This window comes from Heptranchias perlo, chromosome 1, assembly GCF_035084215.1.
Source record: "Heptranchias perlo isolate sHepPer1 chromosome 1, sHepPer1.hap1, whole genome shotgun sequence".
Lineage (NCBI taxonomy): Eukaryota > Metazoa > Chordata > Chondrichthyes > Hexanchiformes > Hexanchidae > Heptranchias > Heptranchias perlo.
Genome location: NC_090325.1, coordinates 107,715,259 through 107,743,176, shown reverse-complemented (window position 1 = coordinate 107,743,176; position 27,918 = coordinate 107,715,259). Strand labels below are relative to the sequence as shown.

Here is a 27,918-nt window from a genome sequence, read left to right as displayed (position 1 = left end):
CTTGCACGCTGTGTCATTATCTTTAAGGTTGATGGATCTTCATCCCGTCCAACCGCCAACGGGCGCTGCAGCGGCGCCGCGCGCAGCAGTCTGGGGCGCGCACGCGCAGTGAGGCCAACGCAAGATGGCCGCTTCTCTCCCTGGAATGTTCTCGCATCCGCCGCAGAATCCGCTTCCCGGGGCTGGGCCCGGGCCTGGACCCGGACCTGGGCCCGGACCCCCTGCACCCACTGGGGCCGGTCTCACCGCAGCCCCGCCACGGCCTCCCAGCACCCTGGTGGACGAGCTCGAGGCTTCATTTGAGGTAAAGGTGGCACCTGAGTGATAGCGGGGTCGGTGGGGGGGAAGCTCCTGGGGTCAGAGAAGAAGACGAAGAGGAGGAGGAGGGCACACAATTTTGGGCACATAATTTAGGAAGGATATCAAGGCCGTGAAATGAAGAGATTCACTAACTATTATATCAGGAATAAGGGCTTTAGATATTGAAGAATCACTAATACAGTCAGGAGGGAGTGGTCCTGGGAGTCCTCAACATTGACTCTGGACCCCATGAAATCTCATGGCATCAGGTCAAACATGGACAAGGAAACCTCCTGTTGATTACCAACTACCGTCCTCCCTCAGCTGATGAATCAGTCCTCCTCCATGTTGAGCACCACTTGGAGGAAGCACTGAGGGTAGCAAGGGCACAGAATGTACTCTAGGTGGGGGACTTTAATGTCCATGACCAAGAGTGGCTCGGTAGCACCACTACTGGCCGAGCTGGCCAAGTTCTGAAGGACATAGCTGCCAGACTGGGCCTGCGGCAGGTGGTGAGCGAACCAACACGAGGGAAAAACTTACTTGACCTCGTCCTCACCAATCTACCTGTCGCAAATGCATCTGTCCGTGACTGTATTGGTAGGAGTGACCACCGCACATTCCTCGTGGAGATGAAGTCCCGTCTTCGCACTGAGGACACCATCCAATGTGTTGTGTGGCACTATCACCGTGCTAGATGGGACAGATTCAGAACAGATCTAGCAGCTCAAAACTGGGCATCCATGAGGCGCTGTGGGCCATCAGCAGCAGCAGAATTGTATTCCAGCACAATCTGTAACCTCATGACCTGGCATATTCCTCACTATACCATTACCAACAAGCCAGGGGATCAACCCTGGTTCAATGAGGAGTGTAGAAGAGCATGCCAGGAGCAGCACCAGGCGTACCTAAAAATGAGGTACCAACCTGGTGAAGCTACAACTCAGGACTACATGCATGCTAAACAGCGGAAGCAACCTGCTATAGACAGAGCTAAGCGATTCCACAATCAATGGATCAGATCAAAGCTCTGCTGTCCTGCCACATCCAGTCGTGAATGGTGGTGGACAATTAAACAACTAACGGAAGGAGGAGGCTCTGTAAACATCCCCATCCTCAATGATGGCGGAGTCCAGCACGTGAGTGCAAACGACAAGGCTGAAGCATTTGCAACCATCTTCAGCCAGAAGTGCCGAGTGGATGATCCATCTCGGCCTCCTCCCAATATCCCCACCATCGCAGAAGCCAGTCTTCAGCCAATTCGATTCACTCCACGTGATATCAAGAAACGGCTGAGTGCACTGGATACAGTTAAGGCTATGGGCCCTGACAACATCCCGGCTGTAGTGCTGAAGACTTGTGCTCCAGAAGTAGCTGCGCCTCTAGCCAAGCTGTTCCAGTACAGCTACAACATTAGCATCTACCCGACAATGTGGAAAATTGTCCAGGTATGTCCTGTCCACAAAAAGCAGGACAAATCCAACTTGGCCAATTACTGCCCCATCAGTCTACTCTCAATCATCAGCAAAGTGATGGAAGGTGTTGTTGACAGTGCTATCAAGCGGCACTTACTCACCAATAACCTGCTCACCGATGCTAAGTTTGGGTTCCGCCAGGACCATTCGGCTCCAGACCTCATTACAGCCTTGGTCCAAACATGGACAAAAGAGCTGAATTCCAGAGGTGAGGTGAGAGTGAGTGCCCTTAACATCAAGGCAGCATTTGACCGAGTGTGGCACCAAGGAGCCCTAGTAAAATTGAAGTCAGTGGGAATCGGGGAAAACTCTCCAGTGGCTGGAGTCATACCTGGCACAAAGGAAGATGGTAGTGGTTGTTGGAGGCCAATCATCCCAGCCCCAGGACATTGCTGCAGGAGTTCCTCAGGGCAGTGTCCTAGGCCCAACCATCTTCAGCTGCTTCATCAATGACCTTCCCTCCATCATAAGGTCAGAAATGGGGATGTTCGCTGATGATTGCAGTGTTCAGTTCCATTCACAACCCCTCAAATAATGAAGCAGTCCAAGCCCGCATGCAGCAAGACCTGGACAACATCCAGGCTTGGGCTGATAAGTGGCAAGTAACATTCACGCCAGACAAGTGCCAGGCAATGACCATCTCCAACAAGAGAGAGTCTAACCACCTCCCCTTGACATTCAACGGCATTACCATCACCGAATCCCCCACTATCAACATCCTGGGGGTCACCATTGACCAGAAACTTAACTGGACTAGCCACATAAATACTGTGGCTACCAGAGCAGGTCAGAAGCTGAGTGTTCTGCGGCGAGTGACTCGCCTCCTGATTCCCCAAAGCCTTTCCGCCATCTACAAGGCACAAGTCAGGAGTGTGATAGAATACTCTCCAGTTGCCTGGATGAGTGCAGCTCCAACAACACTCAAGAAGCTCGACACCATCCAGGATAAAGCAGCCTGTTTGATTGGCACCCCATCCACCACCCTAAACTTTCACTCCCTTCACCACCGGCGCACAGTGGCTGCAGTGTGTACCGTTCACAGGATGCACTGCAGCAACTTGCCAAGGCTTCTTCGACAGCATCTCCCAAACCTGCAACCTCTACCACTTAAAAGGACAAGAGCAGCAGGCACATGGGAACAACACCACCTACACGTTCCCCTCCAAGTCACACGCCATCCCGACTTGGAAATATATCGCCGTTCCTTCATCGTCGCTGGGTCAAAATCCTGGAATTCCCTTCCTAACAGCACTGTGGGAAAACCGTCACCACACGGACTGCAGCGGTTCAAGAAGGCGGCTCACCACCACCTTCTCAAGGGCAATTAGGGTTGGGCAATAAATGCCGGCCTTGCCAGCGACGCCCACATCCCATGAACGAATAAAAAAAATAATAACTCGGAACAGCACCTTATCTTTCGATTAGGCACTTTGCAACCTTCTGGACTTGACATTGATTTCAGTAACTTCAGATCATAACCACTGCCCCCATTTTTTCAGACAGCAGGTTCTGCTATTGCCATTTACAGCTCCTCTTGTCCCATCTTTTTGTTTCTTTATTTGCCCCATTACCACCCTCCTTGCCTTGCACCATCATTCCTTTTGCCATTTAATTGCTCCTGCCTTCCACGCTATCACAGACCTTCTCTTTTTTTCTTTCCTCCTTTCCCTTGCTCTGTACTTGCTTAAAATCTGTTAAATCTTAATCCTTTCTCAACTGGAAGAAGTAATCAACCTGAAGCGTTAACTCTGTTTCTCTCTCCACTGCTGCCGCAAATGCTGCCTGACCTGATTATTTCCAGTCTTTTCTGCTTTTATCACTAATAACTGCGGCTCTTTTCATTCAAATAGAGAAGGTTAAGTGTGGAACTCATTTAAGTATTCAAAATTATAGAACTTTGATAAAATAGGTGAAGAAAATCTGCCATTTGTTGGTTAGTTGGTAACTAGAGGTCATAAATTTAAGATCACCACCAAAAGAACAAAGTTAGAGGCAACAGAAACTTTTTAGAGATGTTTGTTAGGTTCTGAAAGAGAACCATGACCAGCACCTGCTGTCTGAAAAGTAGTGGAAGAGAATCAGTAATCACTTTCACAGATGCGCTGGGCTGAATGGGGGTGCTGGGTGTTGATTGCATCTAAGTTAGGAGGTATGTACCATACATTGATTGTACTTTGATTAGGTCGATATTCAGCGGGCACTAATTGAACCTTTGCATGGGGGTTGCATTGTGGGCGTTCATTGAGTATTCGGTACGTCGCAGTCGTTGACTCTAACGTATGTAGTGGTTATTGATTTAGTATGGGGTACATGGTGCATATTCCAATCTCGGGGGTGTCAGGGGAAGGAACTGGGTACGGAGCGGGGTCAGGGGACGGTATCGGTCCGGGGAAGGTACTGGACACGTTGATGTCAGCTTGGCTCAGTTAATAGCTCTCTTGCATCCGAGACACAAAGTTGTGAGTTTGAGCCCCACCACAGGACATAAATGCATAATGTAGGCTGATGTTGTGCAGTACTGAAGGTGTCTGGATCACATTGTAAATTTTAGAAGAGGGAATGATGTATTTTGAACTTTGAAGCTGGACAACAGCAATTTTAGTAAATTACCTTGAATTACCTCTTTTGTATTTCTTTCCCCCAAAATCTTGCAACTTGAAAGGTTTTTTAGTAATCAATAGTTGTTCTTTCTTTGTAGAAAATACAGGTCCTAAATTAAGGGACTTCCAGTTGTTTTAATTTTTTGTGTATGTTTTATATTTGATCAGGTGTTGCAGGTGACACTGGCATTGCCACATTTATTGCCCTGTGAAAGTGGTGGTGAGCCTTCTTGAACCAGTGGAGTCCTTATGGTGCTGATGCTGCTATGACAGTATTAGGTCAAAATTCTGGAATTACCTAACTAACGACAATGAAGGAATGGCAGTATATAGTCAGGATCATCTGAGTTGACAGTGTTCCTGTGACATTGCCACTCTTGTCTTTCTCGATGGTGAAGGTCGGGGTGGGGGGAGGTGCTGTCCAAATAACCTTGGTGAGTTGCTGCAATTCATCCAGTAGATTGTACATACTGCGGTCACAATATACCGGTATGGAAGGGTGGTTTTGAGTACAGTGGCAGGGGCACCGGTTAAGCCGACTGCTGTGTCTTGGATGGTGTTGAGCGTCTTGAATGTTGTGATGCAGCCATCCAGGTGCATGGTGAGTATTCCATCACACTCCTGCCTTGTGCTTTGTAGATGGTGGAGAGGTTTTGAGGGATCAGGAAGTGAGCCACGTTGCAGAGCACCCAGTCTCTGCCCTACCTTTGTAGCCACGTGTTGATATGGCTGGTCCAGTTCAGTTTCTGGTCAGTGGTGATCGCATGAACTTTTTGAGTTAACACCTCCTTGAATATTTCTTACTCCGTTTTAAAGCTAGCTATCGTTAGCAGGGTAGAACTTGGTAGCAGTCTCATGGGATATGAATCCTAACTAAAGACTTAGACACTTAATGTATGAGGTGCCCAATTCCTTTTAAATAATACATTAAATCCATTTTGGGCACATTCCAATGTTGATGCATAAAAGAATGAGAAATAATATAATTTGTTGTTTACAGATCCTAGTACAAGATTTAAATTTTAATAAAGCCTTTAGTGAAACTTAGTCTCTTTATTCAGCTCTTGCTTGTCCCTTGTACCAGCTCCATTTGCTTTTATTTCCCTTGGTACCTGCTTTTTATCCTCTCATTCGGGAATCGGAAATGCAATATTAAAATTTGTGGATGACACCAAATTGGGGGGTATAGTTAATACCGAGGAAGACTGCAACAGACTACAAGAAGACATTAACAAACTTGCAGAATGGGTGTGTAAATGACAAATTAATTTCAATATAGATAAGTGAGCTGGTGCATTTTGGTAGGAGGAATAATGAGGCCATCTACTCCTTGAAAAATAAGAGTCTAAATGGAGTAGAGGCGCAAAGGGATCTAGGGGTACAGATCCACAAATCATTAAAAGTAGCAACGCAGATTAACAAAGCCATAAAAAGTGCAAACAAAGCACTGGGGTTCATTTCCAGGGGAATTGGAATTCAAAAGCAGAGAAATTATGTTAAACTTATATAGAACCTTGGTTGGGGTACACTTGGAGCACTATGCACAGTTCTGTCTCCAAATTTCAAGGACGATATAGAAGCACTGGAGAAAGTGCAAAAAAGATTTACGTGGATGATACCAGAACTGAGAGGATACAACTATCAGTAAAGACTGAACAGGCTGGGGTCTTTTCTCTGGAAAAGAGAAGGCTGAGAGGTGACCTAATAGAGGTCTTCAAAATAAGAAGTGGTTTGATAGGGTAGACGTAGAGAAGATATTTCCACTTGTGAGGGAGTCCAAAACTAGGGACCATGAATATAAAATAGTCGCTAATAAATCCAATAAAGAATTCAGTGAAAACTTCTTTACTCAGAGAATGGTGAGAATGTGGAACTCGCTACCGTATGAAGTGGTTGAGGCGAATAGCAAAGATGTATTTAAGGGGAAGCTAGATAAGTGCATGATGGAGAAAGGAATAGAAGGATGTGATGATAGGGTGAGATGAAGTAAGGCTCGTGTGGAGCTTAAACACTGGCGTAGACCTGTTGGGCTGAATGGCCTGTTTTTGTACTATAAAATTCTATGTGATAGTACTATGCTATTTTTTTGTTATCTTAGCTCTGATTTCCTTGTATGTGCCCTGTTTTCTGCCAGCTTTGTTTGCTTTCTGCTTGAGGTCTAGGCTATGGAGTACGTATGGATATAAACCCTCCACCTGGAACTACTCCTTGTTGATTCCAGCTGCTTCTTTACTCGTCCAGATTTTGTCACACTTCTGAGTGTCCGCTGGCTACTGTTCTAACATATCTATTAAATGACCTCCCTTCTGCTGACGTGTTCAGCTTTCTCCAGCAATAACCTATTTCACAAATATTTTCCCAACACCTTTTGTTGCTTGACTTCCAGAGAGTCCTTGGATCTGATGACTGCAATTGTGATTGGATATAAAGGTACCCTTACACTAGATTTGTTTCTGTTGACTAAATGTTGGAAAATTGGAAGCATTAATTGTGAATTTCTTGCAGGCATGCTTTGCATCACTGGTCAGTCAAGACTATGTGAATGGTACTGATCAAGAAGAAATTCGAACAGGTGAGACTCCCTGGAAGAATGGATGTGGTGATCTAAAATAGGTTTGCACAACGTGTATCTTTTAGTTAGTTAACAAAATCAGACTTTCTATGCACTTCATGGGCATTACTTTGCATATTTTAAGGTTCATGTGTTAACTTCTGTGCTTGAATCAAGACATATTTTAAAAAGTAACTTGTATTCAAACCTGAGATACAGCAGTTGGATTGATTATGAAAAACTCTTTATAATGTTACATTCTGGAAGGAATATTTTTCAAAGCACTTTTGCATTGTTATGAAGGTGGCATGAGCCATAAGAAAAAGGAGCAGGAGTAGGCCATACGACCCCTCAAGCCTGCTCCGCCATTCACTAAGATCACGTTCACTTCGACCTCAAATTCATCTTCCCGCCCGATCCCCATATCCCTTGATTCCCTTAGAGTCCAAAAATCTATTGATCTCCGTTTTGAATATACTCAACGAGTGAGCACCCACAGCCCTCTGGGGTAGAGAATTCCAAATATTCACAACCCTCTGAGTGAAGAAATTCCTCCTCATCTCAGTCCTAAATGTCTACCCCCTTACCCTGAGCCTATGTCCCCTAGTTCTAGACTCTCCAGCCAGGGGAAACACCCTCTCAGCATCTACCCTGTCAAGCCCCCTCTGAATCTTATGTTTCAATGAGATCACCTCTTATTCTTCTAAACTCCAGAGAGTATAGGCTCAATCTTCCCTCATAGGACAACCTTCTCATCCCAGAAATTAACTAGTGAACTATTGTAAGAATTACCTTAAATAACACATTTGCATATATAATGCTGAATATGCTATTCAGAATCATATAATGCAGGGGCCAACATCTACTTTTTGATGATTATTAATGTGGCTGAAGTATATGATGGCAACAGTAGCCTGATGTTTGGCAAAGGGTGATATGACATGCAATATGAAATCACATCCCCAGGTTACCATGCTGGTGACAAAATTGAAAATTACTCCCAATATTCTCACTGTGGCCTAACTAATGATTTGTACAGATTTAGCATTACCTCTTTGTTTTTGTACTCCATATCTATGTTTATAAAACCTAGGATGCCATTCATATTTTTACATCTCTATCAACTGTCCTTACACTTGATAGAGGAGGGGTGTCCTGCTTATAATTTACTCCTCAAAATAATAGGGTTTGCAACATTAAAAGTCAGATGTCACTGATTTATTAAGCATACAATAAGTAAACATATACTTGACGGTAGCACTTATGGCTAAACCTTGTGAGTTTTAGCCGGAGAATTCAAACATGTTACAATTCCGAGCTCGGTTTTTCAGATTGATCAGACCTTAATTGAATTCTAAAGTATCTGTTCCAACAGCCACTTTTTATACCTTTTTTTCCTTACCTCTTCTACATGACAATTTGCATGTTTCATAGCATTACCTAATACAACTCAATAATTTTAATGAGCTTGTCCCTTATCAATAACTTTAGTTTTAATGAGTTATTTTTCTGTAGACTGGTACAACTCCCCAGTTTTCTTTCTCAGGCAGGTACTTATCTTCAAGGCCTTCTAACGAATGAACAAAGGAAGCTTCTCTGCCTCTATTTAGTCACTGGAATGTCTTTTAATCAGATTTATTGTCTAAACTGACCATTGCTTCAAGGTCAGTCTTAATTCAACAGTTCAGTAGTCACTGCATTTAAATTGACTTATACTTCCTGACTTCACAGGCAAAAGCTAAAGGTTACTGTTACTACAATATAAAGAAAAACCAATAGCAGTATAACATTAGCAGACTTCAAATCATTCTGATTGACTCATTCCTTAGACACTTTTAAAGATTTGTTTATCTGAAACCGTAATTTTATCAACAAGCTTACCTTGCAGCACCTTATTGAATATTCACGACATTTTCTTTATCAATTATTTCCTCAAAGAACTTTATTAAATTTGTGAGACACGACTTGTCTTATACTCATCTGTGTTGGTTGATATTAATTAAACCCATGTCTTTCTAAGTGAGTATTACTTTAATCCCATATTATGGCCCTAGGTGCTTACCCACTATTGCTGTTAGGCAGACTGACTTATAGTTATCCAGTTTATTCCTTTCTCCATTTTTAAACAGAGGTGTTGCATTGACAACCCCCACCCAGTCTTTCCATCTCCAAAAATGTTCAAAAGATTGTGGTCAGGGCCTCTGCTATTTTCTCTCTGACTTACCTCAGCATTCTGCCATCAAGACCCAGTGCTTCTTCCACTTTGGCCCCAGCTTTTTCAGTGCTACTTCCATACCAATAGTTATCCTATTCAATTGCTCCACCTCCTCCTCTTGTATCTTTTCATTCCCTCTGTTGCACTCTTTTTGTAAAAACCAAGACAAAGTACTCATTTAATATTTCTCTCATGCCTTCACCTCCAGGAGAAGTTATCCTTTTTCACCTCTTATTAGCCCTACACTTTCTTTAACCATTCTTTCACTAACATATTTATAAAACCCTTTACTATTTCCCTTTGGTCTCTGCTAGTGTTCCTTTCTGCTTCCTTTTCTGTACTCGGCTTTTTTTTTGTATTACATGCTGTAGATTTAATTAATTCAATTAATTAAATAAAAATATCTGGAATTACAAGACTAGTATCAGTAATGGTGGCCACGAAACTACCGGATTGTCGTAAAAACCCATCTGCTTCACCAATGTCCTTTAGGGAAGGAAACCTGCCATCCTTACCTGGTCTGGCCTAAATGTGACTCCAGACCCACAGCAATTGCCCTTGAAAAGGCCTAGCAAGCCACTCAGTTGTATAATCTTGCTGAAAAAAGGTCATAATGAGAATAAAACCGGACGGACCACCCGGCATCGGACCACTAGGCACCAGACACGACAAAGGCAAACGAAGCCCAGTTGACCCTGCAAAGCCCTCCTCACTAACATCTGGGGACTTGAGCCAAAATTGGGAGAGCTGTCCCACAGACTAGTCAAGCAACAGCCTGACATAGCCATACTCTCAGAATCATACCTTTCAGCCAACATCCGAGACTCTTCCATCACCATCCCTGGGTATGTCCTGTCCCACCAGCAGGACAGACCGACCAGAGGTGGCGGTACAGTGATATACAGTAAGGAGGGAGTGGGCCTGGGAGTCCCCAACATTGACTCTGGACCCCATGAAATCTCATGGCATCAGGTCAAACATGGCCAAGGAAACCTCCTGCTGATTACCACCTACCACCCTCCATGTTGAGCACCACTTGGAGGAAGCACTGAGGGTAGCAAGGGCACAAAATGTACTCTGGGTGGGGGACTTCAATGTCCATCACCAAGAGTGGCTCGGTAGCACCACTACTGACCGAGCTGGCCGAGTCCTGAAGGACAGCGCTGCCAGACCGGGCCTGCGGCAATTGGTGAGCAAACCAACACGAGGGAAAAACTTACTTGACCACGTCCTCGCCAATCTACCTGACACAAATGCATCTGTCCATGATAGTATTGGTAGGAGTGACCACCACACAGTCCTCGTGGAGATGAAGTCCCGCCTTCGCACTGAGGACACTCATCCAACGTGTTGTGTGGCACTATCACCGTGCTAAAAGGGATAGATTCAGAACAGATCTAGCAGCTCAAAACTGGGCATCCATGAGGCGCTGTGGGCCATCAGCAGCAGCAGAATTGTATTCCAGCACAATCTGTAACCTCATGACCCGGCATATTCCTCACTCTATCATTACCAACAAGCCAGGGGATCAACCCTGGTTCAATGAGGAGTGTAGAAGAGCATGCCAGGAGCAGCACCAGGCGTACCTAAAAATGAGTTGCCAACCTGGTGAAGCTGCAACTCAGGACTACATGCATGCTAAACAGCGGAAGCAACCTGCTATAGACAGAGCTAAGCGATTCCACAATCAATGGATCAGATCAAAGCTCTGCTGTCCTGCCACATCCAGTCGTGAATGGTGGTGGACAATTAAACAACTAACGACAAGAGGAGGCTCTGTAAACATCCTCATCCTCAATGATGGCGGAGTCCAGCACGTGAGTGCAAACGACAAGGCCGAAGCGTTTGCAACCATCTTCAGCCAGAAGTGCCAAGTGGATGATCCATCTCGGCCTCCTCCCGATATCCCCACCATCGCAGAAGCCAGTCTTCAGCCAATTCGATTCACTCCACGTGATATCAAGAAACGGCTGAGTGCACTGGATACAGCAAAGGCTATGGGCCCCGACAACATCCCGGCTGTAGTGCTGAAGACTTGTGCTCCAGAAGTAGCTGCGCCTCTAGCCAAGCTGTTCCAGTACAGCTACAACATTGGCATCTACCCGACAATGTGGAAAATTGCCCAGGCATGTCCTGTCCACAAACAGCAGGACAAATCCAACTTGGCCAATTACCGCCCCCATCAATCTGCTCTCAATCATCATAAAAGTAATGGAAGGTGTCGCCGACAGTGCTATCAAGCAGCACGTACTCACCAATAACCTGCTCACTGATGCTCAGTTTGGGTTCCGCCAGGACCACTCTGCTCCAGACCTCATTACAGCCTTGGTCCAAACAAAAAAGAGCTGAATTCCAGAGGTGAGGTGAGAGTGAGTGCCCTTGACATCAAGGCAGCATTTGACCGAGTGTGGCACCAAGGAGCCCTAGTAAAATTGAAGTCAATGGGAATCGGGGGGAAAACTCTCCAGTGGCTGGAGTCGTACCTAGCATAAAGGAAGATGGTAGTGGTTGTTGGAGGCCAATCATCTCAGCCCCAGGACATTGCTGCAGGAGTTCCTCAGGGCAGTGTCCTCGGCCCAACCATCTTCAGCTGCTTCATCAATGACCTTCCCTCCATCATAAGGTCAGAAATGGGGATGTTCGCTGATGATTGCACAGTGTTCAGTTCCATTTGCAACCCCTCAGATAATGAAGCAGTCCATGCCCGCATGCAGCAAGACCTGGACAACATCCAGGCTTGAGCTGATAAGTGGCAAGTAACATTCGCGCCAGACAAGAGCCAGGCAATGACCATCTCCAACAAGAGAGGGTCTAACCACCTCCCCTTGACGTTCAACGGCATTACCATCGTCGAATCTCCCACCATCAACATCCTTGGGGTCACCATTGACCAGAAACTTAACTGGACCAGCCGTATAAATACTGTGGCTACAAGAGCAGGTCAGAAGCTGGGTATTCTGTGGTGAGTGACTTACCTCCTGACTCCCCAAAGCCTTTCCACCATCTACAAGGCACAAGTCAGGAGTGCTTGGAATACTCTCCACTTGTCTGGATGAGTGCAGCTCCAACAACACTCGTGAAGCTCGACACCATCCAGGACAAAGCAGCCCGCTTGATTGGAACCCCATTCACTCATTCACTCCCTTCACCACTGGCGCACAGTGGCTGCAGTGTGTACCAGCTACACGATGCACTGCAGCAACTCGCCAAGGCTTCTTCGATAGCATCTCCCAAACCCGCGACCTCTACCACCTAGAAGGACAAGAGCAGCCGGCACATGGGAACAACACCACCTGCACGTTCCCCTCCAAGTCTCACACCATCCCGACTTGGAAATATATCGCCGTTCCTTCGTCGTCGTTGGGTCAAAATCCTGGAACTCCCTAACAGCACTGTGGAAGTACCTTCACACGGACTGCAGCAGTTCAAGAAGGCGGCTCACCACCACCTTCTCAAGGGCAATTTGGGATGGGCAATAAATGCTGGCCTCGCCCACATCCCATGAACAAATTTAAAAAAAAAGATTTGTCATATTTCTCTTCTCTTCAAAGAACTGGAACTTTTCTCAGATTGATGACAGCCTTGGCTCAGTGGTAGCATTCTCACCTCTGAGTCAGAGGTCATGGGTTCAAGCTCACTCCAGACATTCGTACAATAGAGCATGTAATCTAAGCTTAATGAGGGAATGCTGCTCTGTTGTTGAAGGTGCTCAGTTCCGCACTGAATTGTTGGTCTAGATTATTTGCTTTTTCAGATGAGACGTTAAACCAAGATCCCATGGCACCATTCAGAGAAGATCAGGGAAGTGCTCCTGATATCCTGGCCAATATACATCCCTCAATCAACATCACTTCAAAAAAACTGTATATCTGGTCATTTATCTTATTATTGTTTTTGGGACTTTGCTGTGTGCAAATTAGCTTCCCTATTTCCCTCTACATTAGTACAGTACCTACACTTCAGAAGGACTACATTGGCTGTAAAGCACATTGGGACTCTTGAGGTTGTGAAGGGTGCTATATCAATGCAAGTTCTTTCTTCTTTCTATTGTTTGTGAGAATATATCAAATCTGTACCCTAATCATCTGTTCAAAAGTTACCTGTTGTCCACTGCCTTATCTGGCAGTTTTGTTTTACGGTTTATCTTGTCTAGTTCCCTTTTTATCTAGTTGAAATTTGTTTTCTTTTTCCCTGGTTTAGTATCTTTTATCTTTGACTGTTCCCTTTTCTTTTCAGTTTTTATATTGAGTCTGATTGTTATAGGTCTGACTAAAAACATAATTAATCTTTGTTTATGTAAATTTTTGTTATAAAAACTGTAGTTTGATATTTACTTGGACATAATTTGAAATTACACATGTCTTCTCTGATCTCGGACCTAATGTAATTTTGATTGATCTAATTTAAAATCCTCATGTTTAGTGTTGCAAACATTTTGTCTCGAGCCATTCTCAGGAACGCTGTAGCCTGCTTTGTCACAGAGTGATAGAATGTTGGTCTGCATCTGTGATTATCCATTAATTGTGCTCCAGATTCATAATTGTGGGACTATGGGCAGTTACTGAGTGGAAGACAGACACTTCCCACAAGAGGGGTGGGGTGGGGGGTGGGGAATAAGCTAAAGAACCAGTTCTGTTTTAATTTAGCCCTTCTCCTTGCTGCATGGAAGCTTGGTTTCTAGTAGCAGTTCCTTGTCATCTTTTCCTCGAGCAAGAAAAGAACAGGAAACAGCAATGGATCCTAGCTTAGTCGACATATCACGGCTGGACAGGACTTGAATGGAGGCACATGGAACAGATTATCTGTTCAGGACAACTAGCAAAGAGAGCGTGAGCCTCAAAGATAACTATAAATTATTAGAAAGTTTACCTTATTAGCATCCTATGCTGTTTTTCACTTAACTTTATTTAGTTCTACTGTTGATGCACATTTAGATGTATTTGGAAGTTATAGTAATTTGAATCCAAACAAAATGGATTTTTTTCTATGAATATGTTAATTATTTTGCAACAGGTGTGGAGCAATGCATCCAAAAGTTTTTGGATGTCGCCAGACAAACGGAGTGTTTCTTTCTTCAGAAGAGACTACAGCTTGCTGTACAAAAACCCGAACAAGTCATAAAAGAGGTGAAGAAAGTTTATTTTCTGTGGTTTCATATTTTTGTTTCCCCTTTCCGCATAAGCTGTCGAGAGGGAATTAATTGGGCATTGAATAATGGGTATTCTATTACTAAGATAAGAAACATAAGAAATAGGAGCAGGAGTAGGCCGTACGGCCCCTCGAGGCAGCTCCACCATTCAATAAGATCATGGCTGATCTTCGACCTCACCTCAACTCCACTTTCCCGCCCAATCCCCATATCCCTTGATTCCCTTAGATTTCAAAAATCTATCCATCTCGGTCTTGAATATATTCAACGATTAAGCATCCACAGCCCTCTGGGTTAGAGAATTCCAAAGATTCACAACCGTCTGAGTGAAGAAATTCCTCCTCATCTCAGTCTTAAATGGCCGACCTCTTATCCTGAGACTATGCCCCCTAGTTCTAGACTCTTGAGCAACAGGAAACAGCCTCTCAGCATCTACCCTGTCAACCCTCCTGAAAATCTTATGTTTCAATGAGATCACCTCTCATTCTTCTAAACTCCAGAGAGTGTAAGTCCATTTTACTCCATCTCTTCTCATGGGACAACCCTCTCAACCCAGGAATCAATTTAATGAACCATCATTGCACCACCTTTAAGGGAAATATATCCTTCCTTAGATAAGGAGACCAAAACTGTACAGTGTACTCCAGGTGTGGTCTCACTAAGGCCCTATACAATTGTGACAAGACTTCCTTGCAATTGTAGCAAGACTTCCTTGCTCTTGTACTCCAACCCCCTTGCAATAAAGGCCAACATACCATCTGCCCTTCTCCCCATTTAAAAAAAAATTATGTATTTCTATTCTTCCCACCAGTGAATAACCTCACATTATACTCCATCTGCCACCTTCTTGCCCACTCATTTAACCTGTCTATATCCCTTTGCAGTCTCTTTGTGTCCTCCTCACAGCTTGCTTTCCCACTTAGCTTTGTATCATCAGCAAACTTGCATACATTACACTCGATCCCTTCATCTAAGTCATTAATATAGATTGTAAATAGCTGAGGCCCGAGCCATGATCCTTAGGGCACCCCACTAGTTATTGCCTGCCAACCTGAAAATGACCCGTTTATTCCTACTCTTTGTTTTCTGTCCGTTAACCAATGCTCTATCCATGCTAATCTATTATCCCCAACCCCAATGAGCCCTTATCTTGTGTAACAATCTTTTCATGTGGCACCTTATCGAATGCCTTTTGAAAATCCAAATTTACTACATCCATTGGTTCCCCTTTATCTACCTTGCTAGTTACATCCTCAAAAAACTCTTAATAGATTTGTCAAAATAATGAGGGGTTTTGATAAAGCAAATCGGGAGAAAGAGTTTCCTTTGCCAAGGTCCAAGAAACCATCAATTCAGTTTGATAGTCTTTTTGAAAATATTGGCCACCCTTTGATCTTCTGAAATCGAAGGGCCAGCAGAGTTATAACCCCAAAGGTAATGTCTGCTCGCCAGCTCTTCCTGTTTAGTGACTGTACAGGAAGCCAGTGTAAAGGTGAGCACGTGAAGGCTGTGAGGAATTCAACCTCTTAGATAAGCCTTGTATTACAGACACATCCTGTGGGTTTTTAGGAGAGTTAGTGAAGTGTTGTATTGTTCCTTGTTTTTGAAACTGTGAATTGTAGTTAAGTATTGAATTTATGGTGTCTACTGTGATTAACCTTTTGCTGCTGTTTCATTTTTACTTTTAACCTGAATTGTAGGTTATAGAGTTAGCCACGTAACCTACAGTGATTATTGTTTTGTTATCTGAAGTCATGAGAGGATTTATGTCAGTTCTAATTAGCAGACTATCAAACTGAATTGATGGTTTCTTGGACCTTGCCAAAGGAAACGGTTTCTCCCTATTTGCTCCATCAAAACCCCTCATAATTTTGAATACCTCTATTAAATCTCCCCTTAACCTTCTCTGCTCTAAGGAGAATAATCCCAGCTTCTCCAATCTCTCCACATAACTGAAGTCCCTTATCCCTGGTATCATCCTGGTAAACCTCCTCTAGCAAGGGCGTACTGTTCAACCCTATAGCTACACTCTCTACCAGATATTGTGCATATAAGGTCACACTTGAATTTGCAAAGAGTAGCAATTAACCCTTTGTTAGATAGACCACCTAGACAAAGTGCATTAATCTCCCCTCACCTCTCCTCCCCCCACCCCCACCACCAAAAGTGATATTAAAACATGAGACATAAGTGTGTTTCAGAGACACAATCACACACAATCTGTTTCCGGCAACCAGTAAACAAATGGAACTGGCTGCGAGGTACCAAATTCCATAAAGAAATATTAAAATATACAGTCTTTCATGATTTCAAAAACCAGACAGATCACCAATCTCTCAGTTATGTGATACAAATATCCAGAGATTTAGAAAACTGCTATGGAAAATTAGTGTACCAAGTACTAATGCTGCAATGCACATCTTTTCTTTTTACTTTATTAAATTTATTAACTTGGTTTAAAAGATGGCATTTTAGCAAATTCATCATGTTTATTTAAATCCACTGATACAAAGTATGAATTATAATTGATAAATTTGAAAGTACACCTGATATTACTTACTTCTGATACATAAGCTATTGAGAAAAATGTGCAATAGCCACGTGTCCCAGCCAACACAGTGGATGCCCAGCTAGCACTACAGCAATCATCCGCAACACTCACACCATGCAAATGACCGTTTTACAGTTGACATTTGCAAGACTCCTGCTTGCTATGTTTGCAACCTTAATATTACTTTATAGTACCACCTATGCAAAAAAAAACCTCCTACAACTACTACTGCTATGAGATAAATTTACTCAAATCCAGCGCAAACTGGAATCCTGCATAATATACTTGTTCGTTATGCAGTCACCTTCATGAAATGAGTTTTGTGTTCAATACATTATTCTCCCATTTAGTTGATATTTTTGTTTCTAAATGTCTGAGCCTATCTTTTGGGTATAACTTACTTGACTAAAGCTGAAAATGTGAAGTGAGAGTGTGTAAATTTTTTTCTTTTGGAAATTAGAAATACTTTAAATTCTATTAGACAATACTCCCCTCCCCCAGCCATCCCCTTGGAAACAACTCTTTGGCCAACTCTGGAGCCATGTATGAAGAGTGTGTGTTGGGGGAGAACTCCTCCTCCTTTGCCACTTTTTTCTTTCAATCCTACTTCATCTCCCACCATCTTCTGATAACCTTGAGTAAAATGGACAAATTGTTCCTCTTTTGGGGAAATTGTAGATAGCTCTAGAGTGAGATTTGAATATGTCTCCATGTTGAAAAATCAGTGCTTTGGAGCCTCCCATGTTTTACTCTTTTTGAATCCCTTAAGTTAGAAAATTAACCACCTGAAATTGAGACCATTTCAAAACAATAATTGAATTCACCACAACCTTTACATAGTTACCTAGAGTCTACAGCATAGAAACAGGCCATTCAGTTCAACTTTTCTATGTCAGCGTTTATGCTCCACACAAGCCTCCTCCCACCCCTATTCATTTAACCCTATCAGCATATCCTTCTATCCCTTTCTCCCTCAAGTGCTTATCTAGTTTTTGCTATTTGCCTCAACTACTCCTTGTGGTAGCGCATTCCATATTCTTACCACTCTTTGGGTAAAGTTTCTCCTGAATTCCCTATTGGATTTATTAGTGACTATCTTATATTTATGACCGTCAGTTTTGAACACCCCCCACTAGTGGAAACATTTTCTTTATGTCTACTCTTCCAAACCCTTTCATTATCTTAAAGACCTCTATCAGGTCACCCCTAAGCCTTCTCTTCTACAGAGAAGAGTCCCAGCCTGTTCAGCCTTTTCCGATAAGGATATTCTCTCAGTTCTGGTATCATCTTTGTGAATTTCTTTGCACCTTCTCCTATGCCTTTATATCCTTTTTATAAAATGGAGACCAGAACTGTGCACAGTACTCCAAGTGTGGTCTAACCAAGGTTCTATACAAGTTCAACATAACTTCTCTGCTTTTCAATTCTATCCCTCTAGAAATGAACCCCAGTGCATGGTTTGCTTATTTTATGACCTTATTAACCTGAGTCGCTACTTTTAGTGATTTGTGTATCTGTACCCCTAGATCCCTGTGCTCTTCTACCCCATTTAGACTCTTATTATCCAAGCAGTATGTGGCCTCTTTATTCTTCCTACCAAAATGCACCACCTCACACTTATCTATATTGAAATTCGTTTGCCATTTACACACCCATTCTGCAAGTTTATTAATGTCTTCCCGTATTTTGTCGCATTCTTCCTTCGTGTTTACTACTCCCCCCATTTTGGTGTCGTCCTCAAATTTTGAAATTGTATCCCTGATTCCAGAGTCCAAATCATTAATGCAAATTGTGAACAACAGTGATCCCTGTAGAACACCACTTCCTACCTTTTGCCAGTCTGAGTAGCTATCCTTAACACCTACTCTCTGTTTTCTGTTTTGTAGCCAGCTTGCTACCTGTTCCTTAACTCCACATGCTCTGACCTCAGTCATGAGTCTACAATACGGTACCTTTTCGTAGGCCTTTTGGAAATCCAGTTATATTACATCTACTGCATTACCCTTGTCGACTCTTTGTTACTTCTTAAAATAATTCATTAAGGTTGGTCAAGAATGACTTTCCCTTTTGAAATCCATGCTGACTACTCTTTATTATATTTTTGTTTTCTAGATATTTTTCTATTACACCTTTGAGTAAAGATTTCATTATCTTTCCTATCACCGACGTTAAGCTAACTGGTCTATAGTTCCTTGGACTTGTTCTAGCTCCCTTTTTAAATATAGGAATAGCTGTCTGCCAGTCCTCTGGCACTATTCCCTTTTCTAATGAATTTTTATATATCTATGCAATAGTGCCTCTGTTATATCTTCCCTAAATTTTTAATATGCATGGATATAATCTATCCGGACCAGGGGCCTTATTCTCTCTTAAGTTTGTTTAGTTTATCAATTATCTTCCCTCTTTCTTTCTTGAATGTCTTTATATCTTTTTTGATCTCTTCTTCTAATATCATGCCCACCTTGTTAGTCTCCCTGGAAATACTAAGACAAAGTACCTATTCAACATTTCTGCCATTTCACTGTCATTACCTGTGAGTTTATCTTGTGCATCCCTTAGTGGCCCTATCCTGATTTTTATTTTGTTATTTATGTGTCTGTAGAATACTTTACTTACTATTTTGTTTTATATTCATTGATAATTTAATTTTGTAGTTCCTGTTTGCTTTCCTAATTGTCTTTTGACTTCTTTCCTAACTTCTTCGTCTTCCCTTTTTGTCATCCTCTCCTTTACTGACTGTGTACTTAGAGTATGCCAGTTTCTTTAGTTTCAATTTTATCCTTATCTCTTTATTCATCCATGGTGTTTCATTATTGGGTAGTTTGTTCCTGTTTTTTTAGAGGAATATATTTCTCCTAAATTCTATTGATTAACGTTTTAAATATTTCCGACTGCTGTTTTGACGAACCGGATTCTTTCCCCTCAGTCTGGTTCAGCAAGAACTGATTCGAGTACACCGTAAAGTTCAACACAACTTTAATAGCAGATCTTAGTCTGTAGCTTCAATTCAGATTCCTGAGAGAATCCGAACGATTCTAACAGAATAAGGAGACAAAGACAAAGACAAAAACTCATACCTTTATACAGATCGATAGGGGTTGGAACATCATTAACACAAGAGTCAACACCAATCATAAGCCGGGCACAGGTTGCCATGCGGGGTTACATTATTTCCGGCCAATCATAGATAATCCATGTGCTGACCATGTTGCTGTTAGACATCAAATGGGATACTTCCTCACCTTCCAACTTGGAATGTTCTTCCCTGTTCCTTCTGTTCCTTATCTCCCAACCTGGAATGTCTTTCAACTTTGACTAAGCTCGTTACCTATATTGATCTGCCATAAACATGGAGACATTCAGACCAGTCCTTGAATCACATCAAAGACCTATCATTGATAATGTGGAGATGCCGGTGATGGACTGGGGTTGACAATTGTAAACAATTTTACAACACCAAGTTATAGTCCAGCAATTTTATTTTAAATTCACAAGCTTTCGGAGGCTACCTCCTTCCTCATTTCCACATCGTTCACCTGAGGAAGGAGGTAGCCTCCGAAAGCTTGTGAATTTAAAATAAAATTGCTGGACTATAACTTGGTGTTGTAAAATTGTTTACAATTATCATTGATAAGACAATGCAGGCCTGCTGACTAAGCAAACATATGGCCCAGCAGGAGGGCCAGGCCACCTGTATCAATCTCAGTTACTAATTAATTAACCCTTTCTAACCATTTTGCATTCTGCTTCTTTGCCACGTAGGCATTTTAATATTTTACCAAAAACTGACCACGTAGGGATTCTCAGTTCTCTCTCTTAAACTGGAAAGAAATGTTGACAGATAATCGCCCCTATTTCCATCCTCAACCTTTTAAAAAAAAAATTAGCTTTTTTCCAATCCATTACTTTGGTCTTTGCCTTATTTATATCTTTCTCAATCAATATTTTAAACCTTATTATGTTATGATTGCTATTGCCTGGATGTTTCCCAATGCTTACTTCTCTTATCTGCTCTGGTTCATTTCCCATTACTAGATCCAGCAGTGATTCCTCTCTTGCTGGGCTTCTCACATAATGGGTAAGAAAGGTGGCCAATACACACTGTAAAATCTCCATTTCCCTTTCCCAACCTCTTGCTAGTTTATTTGGGGGTGTAATTGAAATCTCCCATGATTATTATTCAGTGTTTTTTACTCATTTCATAGAAATGCCTACATATTTCATCCTTCGCTTCCCCTCCACTGTTAGGTGGTCTGTAGAATATACCTATTCACGTAATCGATCCCTTCTTATCCTTTGTCTCAATCCACATGGATTCTGTTCCTATCTTAATATTACTTAAGATATTTTTTCTATTGCCATTATGTTGTCTCTAATTAGGACAGCTACCCCACCCCCACTTCTTCCCTATCCTCGAATTCTTGTCTGCTGCGCGTCCCCGATTTTAATGGCTCCACCATTGGCAGCCTTGCCTTCAGCTGCCCAGGCCCTAAGCTCTGAAATTCCTTCTCTAAACCTCTCTACTTCTCTCTCCTTTTAAGACGCTCCTTAAAACCTACCTCTTTGCCTGTCCTAATATCTCCTTATTTGGCTCGGTGTCAAATTTTGTTTCATAATTGTCCTCAGAAGCGCCATGGGACGTTTTACTACGTAAAAGGCGCTATATAAATGCAAGTTGTTGTAAATATGTTATATTCTGCAATATTTAACTGACAGTCTTGTTCTTTATTAAGCCATGTTTCAGTTATCCTTACTGCACCCGGCTCCTCGCTGTGAATTATTGCCTCCAGTTCCCCCATTTTATTTCGGATGCTATGCACATTGCTGTACAGGCAATTAAATTTATTATTAATTGTTCCACTCTCTTTATTTTGAACAGTCGTTTTATACTCATGTTCTATAACTGTATCTGTTCCCTGACCATTTGTTACCCTTATTCTTTACCTTGGTCTGACTTTTACTCTCATCTCCTATTTCTTTTATCTTCAGACTTATGTTATTTTACCAGATTCCTGCCCCCCCCCCCGTCTTACTGGTTTAAAGTCCTATCCGCAGCCCCATTTATCCTTTCCGTTAGGACACCGGTCCCATTCTGGTTCAGGCGGACCCCATCTCAGCAATACGGCTCCTTCCTGTCCCAGTACTGATGCCAGTGTTCCATGGAACCCCTTAATTGAGAATATATATACGGTCTTAGGGAGCCTCTGCTCCACAACTCACTTCCGAGTTCCAAAAGATTCGAGTCGACCCCAATTGGTTACGGTGGCACGTACTTTATTATGAAGAACAGCTTAACACACACTGTATTTAAGCAGCGGTTTACAGAATGGAAACTGGAGGTATATTACCCGCTTCCACTCTGGGCCTGGCTCACGCCTTGGCCTCTCGCGGTACTCACGGCCCCACCCTCTTGGATCCCGCGGATCCTGCCTTTTGCAGACTTCTTCTTTCTACACGGACGTTAGGCTCCTGCTACTCTGTCCGCCTTAACAACTAGTCTGCTGCTTCTTGAGGGATCCCCAGCAAAGAACCCTTGCTTGAGCTGTGTCTTTGTACACTGCTTAGCAGGAGGTCCTGTGGTCAGCAGACTACCCGTCCCCAGCTCAGATAATGGGAGCTGAGACGACGGCTAAGCCCTTACCCTCGTCAAGAGGAGATGGCATAATGTTCCCTCATCAATATGTTGATGATGTTAAATGGCATGAGACAATGGCAGGACATCCCACCCTGTTAAGAGGGGATGACATAATGTTCCCTCATTAATATGCTGGGTGCCTGCAAGTCTCTTAAGGGACAGCACCAGTCGCAGGCTTAAGATTTATACAGCCTGTGGTTACAGTTTGATATATACAGTATATAAACCAATTCTTTGATATTTAGTACACTTTTAACACACCTGCATAATCTAACACCTCTTTCCCACACTAGTTTTTAAGCCACGCAGTCACCTTCCTGATCTGTTTATCCCTGTGTCAATTAGCACATGGCTCCGGTAGAAATCCTGAGATTACCACCCGTGAGGTACTGTTTTTTAATTTACTTCCTAACTTCTGATATTCCCTTAGCAGGACCCCTTCCCTATGTCATTGGTCCTGACATCTTACAATTTATCAACTGCAAGGGAGTCAACATTTTTTATGTTTGTGAGCCACTTATGTGTGTACCATGGAGTCTTCAGGCCAAAGTTAAACAGCTACACTATAATACATGGACTTTTGATGCAGAACAATTGCAATCAGGATTTCCACCTTCTGCAGTTGGAAAAACAATGGTTGGGGGGTGGGGTCTGGTGATGGATATCATACTTATTGTTGCATTCTTGACAGGACCTCTAATGGGCTCCCTAATTAATATATTTGTTTTATGATAACATTATATCGCTGTTTTTGTTGTAGGAATTAAAAAAGTAACAAAACTCTGATTTGGAAATGCTAAATCAATTATTGGAAAAATTGAACATATATGTACTAATAGATTTATTGGCCTGAACTGTGCCCTCAAGTCTGTGCTGGTGGCCAGAAATAAAATCACTTCCATTTCAACATTAGCTGCAGACTTTCCCTTGGATTTCTTATCTATTTTAGCAATAGGTTCTTATGATTTTGTTCCTAACGAGTTTCTGCATTTTCAGTTTTCTGCCTGAGTTCAATGTATAGTTATCGTGACACGTTAATCAATCCTGGAGTCCAAATTCTGCTTCATCGTTACTGTGGTTCTCCAGGCAACAGAGTACTTCAAATTCTGGAGGAGAGAAAATGTGTGGCAGACCGGCGGAGTGACCATACACAGGTTGAGAAAAGTGTGATGGCTATGGTCTTTGGAACCCAGTTGACTGTTGTAGATAGCAGTGCTTCAGGGGTCAGATCGTGAGAGCTTCCACATCATAGTTTGGACACCCCTTGTTTATTGTATTATTGCCCTGTGTTTTCTCTCCTTGTTTCTGATATCACCCATTTTTTTTTTTTTTTTGTTCACGGGATGTGGGCGTCGCTGGCGAGGCCAGCATTTATTGCCCATCCCTAATTGCCCTCGAGAAGGTGGTGGTGAGCCGCCGCCTTGAACCGCTGCAGTCCGTGTGGTGACGGTTCTCCCACAGTGCTGTTAGGAAGGGAGTTCCAGGATTTTGACCCAGCGACGATGAAGGAACGGCGATATATTTCCAAGTCGGGGTGGTGTGTGACTTGGAGGGTAACGTGCAGTTGGTATTGTTCCCATGTGCCTGCTGCTCTTGTCCTTCTAGGTGGTAGAGGTCGCGGGTTTGGGAGGTGCTGTCGAAGAAGCCTTGGCGAGTTGCTGCAGTGCATCCTGTGGATGGTACACACTGCAGCCACTGTGCGCCGGTGGTGAAGGGAGTGAATGTTTAGGGTGATGGATGGGGTGCCAATCAAGCGGGCTGCTTTATCTTGGATGGTGTCGAGCTTCTTGAGTGTTGTTGGAGCTGCACTCATCCAGGCAAGTGGAGAGTATTCCATCACACTCCTGACTTGTGCCTTGTAGATGGTGGAAAGGCTTTGGGGAGTCAGGAGGTGAGTCACTTGCCGCAGAACACCCAGCCTCTGACCTGCTCTCGTAGCCACAGTATTTATATGGCTGGTCCAGTTCAGTTTCTGGTCAATGGTGACCCCCAGGATGTTGATGGTGGGGGATTCGGCGATGGTAATGCCGTTGAATGTCAAGGGGAGGTGGTTAGACTTTCTCTTGTTGGAGATGGTCATTGCCTGGCACTTATCTGGCGCGAATGTTACTTGCCACTTATGAGCCCAAGCCTGGATGTTGTCCAGGTCTTGCTGCATGCAGGCTCGGACTGCTTCATTATTTGAGGGGTTGCGAATGGAACTGAACACTGTGCAGTCATCAGCGAACATCCCCATTTCTGACCTTATGATGGAGGGAAGGTCATTGATGAAGCAGCTGAAGATATCTGGGCCTAGGACACTGCCCTGAGGAACTCCTGCAGCAATGTCCTGGGGCTGAGATGATTGGCCTCCAACAACCACTACCATCTTCCTTTGTGCCAGGTATGACTCCAGCCACTGGAGAGTTTTCCCCCTGATTCCCATGGACTTCAATTTTACTAGGGCTCCTTGGTGCCACACTCGGTCAAATGCTGCCTTGATGTCAAGGGCAGTCACTCTCACCTCACCTCTGGAATTCAGCTCTTTTGTCCATGTTTGGACCAAGGCTGTAATGAGGTCTGGAGCCGAGTGGTCCTGGCGGAAACCAAACTGAGCATCGGTGAGCAGGTTATTGGTGAGTAAGTGCCGCTTGATAGCACTGTCGACGACACCTTCCATCACTTTGCTGATGATTGAGAGTAGACTGATGGGGCGGTAATTGGCCGGATTGGATTTGTCCTGCTTTTTGTGGACAGGACATACCTGGGCAATTTTCCACATTGTCGGGTAGATGCCAGTGTTGTAGCTGTACTGGAACAGCTTGGCTTGAGGTGCAGCTAGTTCTGGAGCACAAGTCTTCAGCACTACAGCTGGGATGTTGTCGGGGCCCATAGCCTTTGCTGTATCCAGTGCACTCAGCCGTTTCTTGATATCACGTGGAGTGAATCGAATTGGCCGAAGACTGGCTTCCGTGATGGTGGGGATATCGGGAGGAGGCTGAGATGGATCATCCACTCGGCACTTCTGGCTGAAGATGGTTGCAAACGCTTCAGCCTTGTCTTTTGCACTCACGTGCTGGACTCCGCCATCATTGAGAATGGGGATGTTTGCAGAGCCTCCTCCTCCCGTTAGTTGTTTAATTGTCCTCCACCATTCACGACTAGATGTGGCAGGACTGCAGAGCTTTGATCTGATCCATTGGTTGTGGAATCGCTTAGCTCTGTCTATAGCATGTTGCTTCCGCTGTTTAGCATGCATGTAGTCCTGAGTTGTAGCTTCACCAGGTTGGTACCTCATTTTTAGGTACGCCTGGTGCTGCTCCTGGCATGCTCTTCTACACTCCTCATTGAACCAGGGTTGATCCCCTGGCTTGTTGGTAATGGTAGAGTGAGGAATATGCCGGGCCATGAGGTTACAGATTGTGGTGGAATACAATTCTGCTGCTGCTGATGGCCCACAGCGCCTCATGGATGCCCAATTTTGAGCTGCTAGATCCGTTCTGAATCTATCCCATTTAGCACGGTGGTAGTGCCACACAACACGTTGGATGGTGTCCTCAGTGCGAAGACGGGACTTCATCTCCACGAGGACTGTGCGGTGGTCACTCCTACCAATACTGGCATGGACAGATGCATTTGCGACAGGGAGATTGGTGAGGACAAGGTCAAGTAAGTTTTTCCCTCGTGTTGGTTCGCTCACCACCTGCCGCAGGCCCAGTCTAGCAGCTATGTCCTTCAGGACTCGGCCAGCTCGGTCAGTAGTGGTGCTACCGAGCCACTCTTGGTGATGGACATTGAAGTCCCCCACCCAGAGTACATTTTGTGCCCTTGCTACCCTCAGTGCTTCCTCCAAGTGGTGCTCAACATGGAGGAGGACTGATTCATCAGCTGAGGGAGGACGGTAGGTGGTAATCAGCAGGAGGTTTCCTTGCCCATGTTTGACCTGATGCCATGAGATTTCATGGGGTCCAGAGTCAATGTTGAGGACTCCCAGGGCCACTCCCTCCTGACTGTATATCACTGTACCGCCACCTCTGGTGGGTCTGTCCTGCCGGTGGGACAGGACATACCCAGGGATGGTGATGGAAGAGTCTGGGACGTTGGCTGAAAATATGATTCTGTGAGTATGGCTATGTCAGGCTGTTGCTTTACTCGTCTGTGGGACAGCTCTCCCAATTTTGGCACAAGTCCCCAGATGTTAGTAAGGAGGACCTTGCAGGGTCGACTGGGCTTGGTGTTTTGCCGTTGTCGTGTCCGGTGCCTAGTGGTCCGATGCCGGGTGGTCCGTCCGGTTTTATTCTTATTATGACTTTTCGTAGCGAGATTTTACAACTGTGTGGCTTGCTAGGCCATTTCAGAGGGCAATTAAGAATCAACCACATTGCTGTGGGTCTGGAGTCACATATAGGCCAGACTGGGTAAGGACGGCAGGTTTCCTTCCCTAAAGGACATTAGTGAACCAGATGGGTTTTTACGACAATCTGGTAGTTTCATGGCCATCATCACTGATACTAGTATTTTAATTCCAGATTTTTATTTAATTAATTGAATTTAATTAATTAATTGAATTTAAATTCGCCAGCTGCCGTGGCGGGATTTGAGCTCATGACTCTGGATTTTAGTCCAGGCCTCTGGATTACTAGCCAAGTAACATAACCACTATGCTACCGTACCCAGTATCCCTGCCCAAAGGGGAGACCTACACATTTGCCAGTGCTACTATTGACTTAGCAATTACGAGCTGCATGAGAGTGTCATGGGGAATGCCTGTTCCACTGCTTTGCACTCACTGCCCAACTGTTCTTTGGAAACTTTTGCCTTAATGTACATTTTATCAACTATAAATTCGTGACCAAATTTTGACTTTTTAGAATGTAAGCATTACATTCCTTTTTTTGAAAAGGTTCTTAAAATATATATATTTATATTGTTTTACAGGATGTTTCAGAATTGAAAAATGAGCTACAGAGAAAGGAGGCCTTGATCCAGAAGCACCTAAGCAAGCTGCGCCACTGGCAACAAGTCTTGGAAGATATTAACGTGCAGCCCAAAAAATCAGCGGACCTAGCTCAAGGACCTTTGGCCTATCTTGAACAAGCATCTGCAAATATCCCAGCTCCACTAAAGCAAACGTGAACATTATACACATATGAATTATACACATAGACCAAGATATCTGGAAGTTTCATTTTAACTGTTCAACCCCCCTCCCCCCCCCCCCCCCCCCCCCCACCAAAAGAAAATCAGTTCCAGTTAATCTCTTGAATGAAAGTAGATACCAAGTATACATGTACAGTGACTAAATCACTTTGCAATTATTTTCTTTGGGATTGCAAGTTATAAATTACTGATACATGCATCTTCAGATCAGCTATTCTCAGTATGAGAAAACTTTGTATAATTATATTGTTGATATGATTTATATATAATAAAACTTTGTGTACAAAATACTAGATTTTTGTG

General features: G+C 43.6%; 1 protein-coding gene across 1 annotated transcript; it reads left to right on the top strand.

Moving 5' to 3' along the window:
- The first annotated feature begins 91 nt into the window (after nt 1-91).
- Nucleotides 92-27,682, top strand: med28 (mediator complex subunit 28). The gene is made up of 4 exons (XM_067989412.1): nt 92-304; nt 6,881-6,947; nt 14,155-14,267; nt 27,394-27,682. The coding sequence occupies exons 1-4, from the start codon at nt 125-127 to the stop codon at nt 27,589-27,591; spliced, it is 558 nt and encodes a 185-aa protein (XP_067845513.1). The 5' UTR covers nt 92-124; the 3' UTR covers nt 27,592-27,682.
- Nucleotides 27,683-27,918: the final 236 nt, after the last annotated feature.